The sequence below is a fragment of the Vipera ursinii genome (genome assembly GCF_947247035.1).
Source record: "Vipera ursinii genome assembly, chromosome: Z".
Classification (NCBI taxonomy): domain Eukaryota; kingdom Metazoa; phylum Chordata; class Lepidosauria; order Squamata; family Viperidae; genus Vipera; species Vipera ursinii.
Genome location: NC_139517.1, coordinates 31,026,890 through 31,037,140, shown reverse-complemented (window position 1 = coordinate 31,037,140; position 10,251 = coordinate 31,026,890). Strand labels below are relative to the sequence as shown.

Genomic DNA, 10,251 nt, shown 5'->3' with positions numbered 1-10,251 from the left:
AAGTATTAAACCAATGCCTTAGCATCTGCTACTATCATCTTTGGGTGCAATATTTGCATCAATAAAACAGACACATAAAACTAAATCTGAACTTGGAGAAAATGTTTTTTTTAAAAAAAAATAAAAAAAAATAAAACCCATGAAAACAAGACATAGCAACATACAGTACAAAAGAGTAATTATTCCCCCCCCCCCGCCCCAGCCTTCCCCTCTCCGAAAAAAAAAAAAAAACTCAAAAGGAGAAAAAGAGCTTTACCACAATTTTGGAACATTTTACCTGTAACAGAAAATGGGTTTAAAATGAAACAGGACCAAAATTACTACAAACCAGTAGATGAATACAAACACTCACTTGTTTTTAGCAACTCAGAACAAGAAACCTTTGACACGAGTATTCATGAACAATTAAAATTTCTTTAAAAAACCAAACCAAAAAAAATTGGGCTTGGAGGAGGAATCACGGGAGTTGAGAACAAAACAAATGAAGCAAGGAAAAGGGAAGAACAAAGCTCCCACAATATCTAAACAATTAACCATTGTTCTTGGATATTCCATTCCAAGTGAAGAGGAACTCCAATCGCTCCTGAAAGCTGATAATGGCTGTTTCCATCCTACCCCTGTCTTCCAGAAAGTGTATCCTGGAACAGTCCCTTCATCAGAACTTTTAAGAAGCTGTCATTTTGACAAGATTTATTCATTTGCTTCTTTTCCCCCCATCCCAGTTCATGTACAAGACACAGCAATTGTCTCATCATGGCTGGACGGTAAATGCAGAAATCTCAGTAGGGCTGGAAGGTCTGTCCTTGTTTCAAAAATCTTTCACTGATGCTTCCTTTCAAGGGATTTGGTTTGCCACAGCCAACTCATTTCCCCCATTCCCCAGTTGATTTCCCAAACAAAGGAAAATGTCTTCTTTGCTCCAAGCATGCCAATTTCTTCTGTGCTGTCAGATGAAGAAGCCTCTTGTTGATTTACTTTAAATTCCATTAAAGATTGTGGAATTGTATGCCTGGTCAACTTTTAAGTTCTTGACTCAACCATTCAAAGGAAAATACACAGAAAATGCAGCAACAGAAGGTTGAATAGTCCCCTCTACCCAAAGTGTATCCCTCCCCTATTTGCCCCAAAGTTGACTTGGTACTGTTTTTAGAAGTCTGCATGTCCCAAAACACTCTTCCTCCCAACCCACCCTGACCCACCCAAAACAAAGTAAAAAGCTCCACGGGTTGCATCATCTACCTGGTGGTCAAGTTTGGAGAAGCAACTGCTTCTGTTGCTACTTCAAATTTTTTTACGAAAAAAACAGAGTGTTGTAGAGTGGGGGACCCAGCCTTAGGATTGCTTCAGCCGTTTGCGTGGGGGTCCCAGAAAGGGGCACTGTGCAGAGGCCAGTGAACGATATGCCTCTGCTACCAAATGAGGGTGAGATACTACCATCGACTTCCAGCCTGCAGTCTCCATGACATCAGAAGCATGGCTGAAAATAATAATCAAGAATTCAAGATTACCAGATTGAAAAATGTCAATGAAAATCAACTACATCTCAGCTAAATATTACCTATCTGAAAATGTCTCTTGACACAAGAAATGTATTTTTCACTATGCATTTTGGACATTATTCTTTAATAAAGATGTTTCTATTCCTGCAGGACTATTTTGAGGCATATTTATTTACAGTATTTATTACATTTTTATGGCCATCCAAGTCAAATATTTGTGACTTTGGCATACAATAAAACATGGTAAACTAAAAAGACAAATAATCCCAGGCAAGTGGGATAAAGAAGAATTAGTATTACTGCATCTACCAACTTTCTTGGCAAAAAACATTGAGTAAACTTCCCTTTCCAAAAAGGAGCTTCATCTATATGTGCAGTAAAGCTGTTGGATGATAAATCCTGAGAGCTACAGCTCTAACACAACTGGACAGAACCATCTTGAGGAAAGCTATAGTAAGAATCTGTTTATTCAAGAGAAGAACCATCATTTGAACAGCTCTTGGCTATTTTCCATCTCTCAGAGTTGATGACAACGTTTTAGGGTAGGAACTAATCTTGACAGAGAACTTTTAGCTACTCTTAGACATAACCCTTTCCCCTGGTATCCTGCAGAGGATCTGAATGCAGATTTCATCATCCCCAATCAACTTTGCTATGCTGAGAAAAATAAAGAGAATTCTAAGGTACTCTAGTGGTGCAGACTCTGGAAAAATATCCTAACTTAAAAAAAAAAGCTTAAAGGTTTCCCCTGTCCAGTCGTGATTGACTCAAGGGGATGGTGCTCATCTCTGATTCTGAGCCGAGGAAGCCTGCTTTGTCTGAGACGCTTCTGTCATCATGTGGCCTGCATGAAAGTATGTAACGCAGTAACCTTTCCCACTGAAGCGGTACCTATTTATCTACTCGCATTTACATGCTTTCGAACTGATAGGTTGGCAGGAGCTACGATGAGAACGGGAGCTCACCCCATCATGCAGCGCTTGGGTCCTGAACCCAGGCTATCAGCTTTCCAGCTAACAAGCCCAGTGTCATAACTGCGCCATTGCTCCACCCATCCTAACTTAAGTAAAATGCCAAACATTGCTTTGAAAATTGTCCTTGCTAGATTTAATTCCCTAGAGACAAAAAAGAAAGCTCACTTACTAGTTTATGAAGTCAACTGCCTGAGTTTTTAGCTGGTCAGCACTGTGTAGATCAGCCAGAATTAGAATCTCTGCTGCATTCTCCACTGACAAATTGCTGCATAAAGCATCCTCACACATCACTTTCAAACGTTCCAAAGCATACTAAAAAAGATACCAAAAATTGGACTATTTAAACAAGCATGTCATGTTCTTCATAACTTTCTGGTAACATGAAACAACATCAGAACACAGCCCCACAAAGCATAGTGAGTTGGATAATCATGCTTACAATATAACTAGCTTAAGTATCTGTGGATTTAAATGGGACTTCAGTAAACATCCATTTTGGATCTAATCCCATCCCCCATTATATAGTAAGAATCTTTAAGAACTAACAGATGCACAATCATATATGGATGCTGGGTATCAGTCAATGTTCTTCACAAAGAATGAGAAATCCTATTGCTTAAATAAATGCCAAGAAATTAAAAACAGGAACAGTGCTACACTTCTTCCTTCACATTGCTCTGCTTCTTTTTAGCTAAAAAATATTCAAATTAGGGCCAATCCTCAGTCCCAGAACTAGAATTTTAAAAAATACACTAATTGATTTGCAGAATTTATTTTCTTTGCTGAACTTTGAAGATCTGAGCACAGGGAATATGCATGCTTGCATGTGAACCTATATTAGCTCTTTAGGTACCACAGCATCTCAGCATGTCTTCCCATTCTCCTCATAAACATTGGAAAGACAAATTGAACTCTCTAATCACATCTTCACCCAAGAGCCCAATGGCAGGTCTCTGGGGTTTCAAATAGGCATTGCATTTTGTTTATAGAACAATTACGTAATTTTCCCAAGAGACTGGAGGAAGACAGAACAAACTGTTCCCTAACTTCTTGGGCAAGTATTAAGAGGTTTTATGTGCTGCCATAAAAGGTTTTACTTTCTGTTTTTAAAAAGACACCCAGAGATGTTTCTAAAAAGGAACTATATAAAAAAATAACAAATCCTCTTCAACAATTAAAGCCCTCCTCAGTACCCCATCTCTACTGGGGTTATGTAAGTGTTGCTGAAGCTAAGTGGGTACTAAACGTATTTAATCCTCAACCGTGCTGGAAAATCAAGATAGGCTTTTGCTGTGTAAGTAAGTACAAATGGATGAATGGTGGGAAAAGATGTTCTATATAAAAGACAAAGAATATTTCAATTTTTAAGGGACTTTTTTTTTACTTAAAAAAGTTAACAACTCAAGTGCCATATTCTATCTAAAATTCATGTGTGCTTTCTTCCCTTAAAAACATGGCTTAGATCTCAAGGTTTTTTTTACTGTTTACTGGATAAAAGCTACACAAATAATTCATGTTTCTGGAAACGCATCCTTCTAAGCTATGTCCCCATCATGGCTTTGCTTCTAGCACCATACCTGCAGCCTAGCTACTTCCTGATGTGCTGGGATACAATTACGTATAGAACCTGGAAATTCAGGGAGAATATTAGATTGGAGACAGATGGCCAACGTGGAGTTTGACGAGAACAATTTTAAGTTATTCCCTGAAGTATGTATAAAGAAAGAGAAATATAACTTTGTTTCACCGATATCCACCAATTTAATCTTAACATCAGAATATTAAGGTATGTAAAACAATAGTAAGTGGTTGCAGACTAGTACAGATGATTTGGGGTTAGAATATGCTGTGATGGAAATTTGTCATGTTTTTTTATCCTAACTGGTCTCCTCTGCCTATGCTATCCTCTCTGACAATAGACTTATGGGTTTGCTACATTCTACTTCAATAGGGCTCAGCTTATAATATCGGGGTTCCAAAAGATAAAAACTTAATATATACCTACTCAAGAATGTGAGGAAGTACAAAACAAGAGTTAAGATGGGCAATTAAAAAATACCCCAAATATGTTGACATCATCTCTATTCTAGCTTCTCCCAATTTTTGTTTTTCTAGAAGGTAATACAGCTAACTTTCCCTTTTACCTTGTCAGCAGCTGCAAGCAGATCGTCAGCCATTTTGTCAAGATTAGGTGCCTTCCCGGTATAAATGAAGCACATCATTTCTTTAAAAACTTCAGGTTCCACATCATTGATTTCTACTCGATTCTGCACCAGAGAAAAGAGGAAGATTATTCTTCTGAGGCAACAGAAACCTTTCCTAGCCTCTCTTTCAACAGAAATAACTCTCTGTAAGCAGGGGTGCAAACCTGTTTATTTGTATTTATATCACTTCTCATCTTATTTAGTGACTCTCGGCATCTCAAATCTTTCAGATTTGATGGCTGCACCTGACTTTAGGTGAACGCAAGGATTTTTCTTCAAAAAGATAAGTTAAGGTTAAGAAAACAGGTTAAATTTGATTTTTATTTATATCTTATTTCAAAGTCAAACTAACAGCTAATTTGAGCAGTCTATGGAGATTCTAAGTCAGACATGTCAAACACAAGGCCCGGGGGCCGGATCAGGCCCGCGAAGTGGTTTCATGTGGCCCGCGAAGCCATCCTGGAAACAGTGAGGGAATGGCCCCCTCTGCCTTGGCCCTGGCCCAGAGACCCTCCTTCTGCCAGAGACCCTCAGATCTGTCCCACTCCTGCCCGGGCCCCCATAGGCACCCTTGATGCGAACGATGTAGAGCTGGCCACGCCCACCCAGTAGGTCATATGCACTCTAGCCACGCCCACCCAGTAGGCCACGCCCACCCAGGCCATACCCAGCCGGCCCCTTGAGGGCAACCGCAATGCTGATGCGGCCCTCAATGAAATTTGACACCCTTGTTCTAAGTCATCCAGCTCATTTGTTAATTTGAGTGTAAAAATATTTAATACTTTTCTCATTACATCACTGGAAAAAATGAATTTGATGGCAAATTTTGGAATGTTTCTATGTGCCAGACCCAAAGTTTAAGGGCCCATATTTATATGGCCTGCTGCAAAATTACATGCAAACATAGTTCAGGTTTCATGTATCCCTTCTAGCTCTGTAAGAAGACAAACTACAACTTCCTCCTTAGCCTGTTTTTTCTTCCAAGTCTACCTATGTAATAAAAAAAATCACTAGCAATGTTATAGAATCATTCTAAGCAGAAGATCAGTTTTTTCCCAAAGTCACTTTGAAAAGAGAGATGAGCAGCATATAAATTTAATAAATAAATAAAATACATTTTCAGTATGATTTCATTTAGTTGTTATTTTAAAGAATTTTCTTTCTCAATTTTCTCAAGAGTTTACACCATAATATATGTGTGTGTGTGTGTGTGTGTGTGTGTGTAAATTACTAACAAAGAATTTAGGGAGGCTGATATGCATTTCGGACTCATTAGTCTTCATCAGTCAGTCATACCCTTCTGAGATATATACATATACATATACATATACATATACATAAAACAAGTAACATTTACACATTTATTTGGACTTTGACTCTATTCAGTTTCACCAAGACTACAATCTCAGATTAGTATCCAGTGCTTCAGATCTAACTGCTGGAAATAAAGAACTTAAAATCAATTGCCGAATAACACTGACAGTTTGTTTGCATGAGCAATGATGGATCTCTTGCCAACCCACTATAGAAAACTAACTATCCAAGCTGCAATTTAGATTCGTCTCTCTTCTCTGTTCCCAGAGAAAAATGCCTTGTCAACCTTGACACATTAACAAGACTACATTTCACTGAGCCTCTCTTGTCTGAGCAGGACCTTTGTGGGTTGAGGTCAAAAGTCTGCAATACCTTTCAGTTATTAGCTAAAGTTTGTTTCCACAGTATCTTCCTGTCTGGACAGCTCTTCTCCATGGCTTACCTTTTTACTCTCTTCCATCTCATGTTCAAACATTGCACTGAAAACTGGAGAACGGGCTGCAGGCATGGTGGATTGGCATAAGGAAAAATGGAAAGGAAAAAAAACCCATTTTAAAAATGTGAAACAGATACTCCTTTTTAGAGAGGAACTGATACATACCATCAGTACTTGCAAATTCAAGTAATGTATAAAAGGGACAAGTAAAAAATAAATGGTATACTCGCAAGAGAATCAAATCAAAATTTCTGCCCAAGGGAATATGCATATGCTTTCCCAGCAATTTATTCCCTCCTATGCAAAGAGATAAAAGAAACTCTGGAATTCAGCTAATTCAATTTTCAGATTTTCTCAATTCCATTTCTTCTTACACTAGAGGTAACCTTTGTGTTGTTGTGTGCTTATCACCACAGAATATACAGGCTGTGTGTGATTTGTACTAAATTAAGAAATAATCAAACACAATAAGCATCCATATATACTGTACCACAGAGGTCCCCAACCTTTGTGGGTTGACAGCCCAGTGAGGGGGGGAGAGGGGAGCCGTGTTAGCAGCGGGCCAATGTACATGTGAGAGTGCTCACTGACCTGATGCTCATGCAAATTGAATGAGTGCCCACTGGCCTGTTGCTCATGCAAGTTGAGCTGCACATGTGCACACACAGGCTCCAGCCAGCCACTCACGCAGCCCAATTCCAAATAGGCCCATGGCCTGGTAATGGGCTATGGCCTGAGGATTGGGACCCCTGCTGTACCAGATAGAGATGGATTCTGCAATCTATATAAAATATGCAAGCTGGAGCACCCATCTTTCAAAATCCAATCTTATTTTGCAGCAACAGGAACAAACTCTATACAGAACCTAGAAATCTTTCCCCAATAATGACAAAACCTTAATCTTTTGATCTGGAACTTCAGAAGAATTTAAAATGCATGCAGTCTTCAGCTTATGACCATTCATTCAATGATTGTTTGAAGTTATGTAAGCACTAAAGGGATGCGGTGGCTCAGTGGGTTAGGACGCTGAGCTTGTCGATCAGAAAGTCAGCAGTTTGGCGGGTCGAATCCTGAGTGCCGCGTGAGCACCTGTTACTCGTCCCAGCTTCTGCCAACCTAGCAGTTCTAAAGCACGTAAAAAATGCAAGTAGAAAAATAGGGACCACTACAGTGGGAAGGTAACAGTGCTCTGTGCGCCTTTGGCATCTAGTCATGCCGGCCACATGACCACGGAGACGTCCTCAGACAAGCGCTGGCTCTTCGGCTTTGAAACGGAAATGACCACCGGTGCCTAGAGATGGAAACAACTAGCACGCATGTGCGGGGGAAACTTTACCTTTACCTTTAAGCACTAAACAAATGGTACTTATGACCTGTCCATAAAACTGAAGTGCATGCGTGATCACATGATCAAAATTTGAGTACTTGGCAGCCTGCCCACACTTATGACTATAGAGGCACTTCAACTCCCACCAACTCCTACTTCCCTCCTACCTGTGGTCCCTGTACTGTGCTCCCTGTAGTCTGCACTCTGCCATCCTTGGCTGGCCTTTGCTGCCTTCCTTCTCCTGCTGCTGACCAAGCATGCCTGGCCTGGCCTTTTGTGAAACAAATGCTGGACACATGAGGCTGTCACCCTTTGGTCATGAACAGTAGTTTCTTTACAAGTGGCCAACAGCTGCTTCACAAAGGGCTAGGCCAGACATGGGAGGAAAAAGATGGTGATGGGGCAGCAGATGCAAGATAGCAGGGTACTCAAAGGCATTTGGGGCTGGGGCTTTCTACTATGCTCCTTGGCTGGGTCAAATTGGCTATGGCTTTGCTGCAATTCATGTTACAGCCCCAGAGCTGCCGAAGAGCCTGAGCCACAGAGTGACAAGCAGCCCCAGAGCCATGTTATTCTGAAGGTGTTGGCCACCTTGCAAGACAGTGTGCATGGCAGCCAAAAGAATGGAGTTTTCTGGGGAGGGGGAGAATATGCAAATCCTAAAAGAAGGATGACTTGGAAAAGGCTATAAGGTACAAGTCCAAGCATTCAGCTTGCCCCTAATTTGTCATCCTGTTACCTTTTGCATCTGTCAATATTTTTTTCTTCTGTTCAGTTATATCCGATTCTCAGAGACTGCTGCACAAATCCCTGCAGTTTTCTTGGCAAAGTTTTTCAGAAGCGATTCACCACTGCCTCCTGCTTAGGGTTAAGAAAGTGACTGGGCCAAGGTCACCCAGTTGGCTTTCTGCCCAAGGTGGCACTAGAACTCACACTCTCATGGTTTCTAGCCTGATGCCGTAACCACTACAACAAATTGTGTCAATACCAACCTGCTAATATGGCTTTGTGAGCTTGAAACTCCTGGCCTGCTACACATAAGGAACAGTCTGTGAAGCGAGAGTTTTCCCAAAGGCCTCCCAACTCATCAGCTAAGCGGCATTCAGGTACCTTCACCATGTTCATGGAATTCTGGCCAGAGATATTGACAGAATCCTGTACTACACTCACCTGCAAGGAAGCATAAAAGCCCATGCTCTTTATAAACATACTGGTAATAGCAGCAAAAAATCTAGAAGAACTGAATTAAAAAACACAAAAAAATCCAGAGCAATACACTTTTTTTTAAGAGAACCCAACAACACATAGGAAAAGTTTGAGTTTTCCTACCTGCTCTCTGAACCATTGTCTATATGCAAGTTCACCACACTGAAATGAAGAGAGATTATCAACCACTTCAAGACAGTATATGAAATATACACATTCGTACAACATTGAGCAAAACTCAAGAGGCACCACAGAAAACCTATTTTATAGGGTTTTATAGCAATATAATCAGTTTGCTATAATCCCTCTCTGTCTCTCCCAGAAAAGATCTATCAAGTCTTCTATACCCATCCCCAATGGTCACTTAATAAATAGGGGATTGGTTCACATAATAGGCAAAATAGCTTCATGTAATTTATGGTTCAGTGTGTTGTGGGGATCTGTTTAGCAATTTGTGTGAAGAAGCCTTTCAATTTAAGCCATAATATAGTCTGCATGAGTAGAGCATATGGAGAAATGTAGAAATTTCTGTTGCAATCCTGGATTTAGATTGCTGTATGAATCTAAGTGGTAAACTATCATACGTGCAGATAAATGAAAATTCAATTTTATGCTAGTTTGGGCCAAATCTCCCAAATGATTGATCAGATGTAGATGTGCATATCTTAAAATTCTTCTCTATTAGGCAACTTCTCAAGCGATAAGCCAGCAGAATGCAGCAAGTTAATATTTATCACTAGTCCCATGCCTTTCTGAGCTGGCGTACCATCTGATGGTCCCCAAGAAAGAACAAAACCCAGGCTCCAATAATGGAAGACTGAAATTAGGACCCAGATTGTTGGGGGCAATAAGCTGACTTTGTAATAATGCTGCTTGGGGGGGTGTATGAAAGCCCTAATAAGCAGGCATATACATAGAATGAAGGCTACTGCTAAGCTTGTAAGCCGCCCTGAGTCTTCGGAGAAGGGCGGGATATAAATGGAATTAAAATAAATAAATAAATAAATAAATAAATAAATAAATAAATAAATAAATAAATAAATAAATAAATAAATAAATTAAACAGTGCACAGATTCACAAATTAAAAGCTAATTCATTTTTGAATATACAAAGAAAAAAAAATACTATCTCTGATAGTAATCAAAAATCCATCTACTCGGGCAGATTATGTAGCAGAATAGTTGATCTGTAGGAAGAACAAACTCAAAGCTAGGGGAAAACACTGTTTTCCAACTACCACTACTCAGCCCAAAGTGTTCAGAACGTATGAAAAGAAAAGTGCCATTGTGA

At 39.9% G+C, this 10,251-nt stretch overlaps 1 protein-coding gene across 5 annotated transcripts in view; it reads right to left on the bottom strand.

Moving 5' to 3' along the window:
• Positions 1-1,204: 1,204 nt before the first annotated feature.
• The window catches only part of SPOP (speckle type BTB/POZ protein), a 79,621-nt gene continuing 70,574 nt past the window's right edge, over positions 1,205-10,251 (bottom strand). For all 5 annotated transcript variants that reach the window (XM_083376658.1, XM_083376661.1, XM_083376657.1 and 2 more), the window contains exons 7-11: positions 8,747-8,924; positions 6,434-6,489; positions 4,618-4,740; positions 2,643-2,785; positions 1,205-1,477 (exon numbers count right to left, since the gene is read on the bottom strand). In XM_083376658.1, the coding sequence (XP_083232784.1) occupies positions 1,333-1,477; positions 2,643-2,785; positions 4,618-4,740; positions 6,434-6,489; positions 8,747-8,924 (645 nt within the window). In that variant the 3' untranslated portion in view covers positions 1,205-1,332. The remainder of the gene's footprint in view (positions 1,478-2,642; positions 2,786-4,617; positions 4,741-6,433; positions 6,490-8,746; positions 8,925-10,251) is intronic.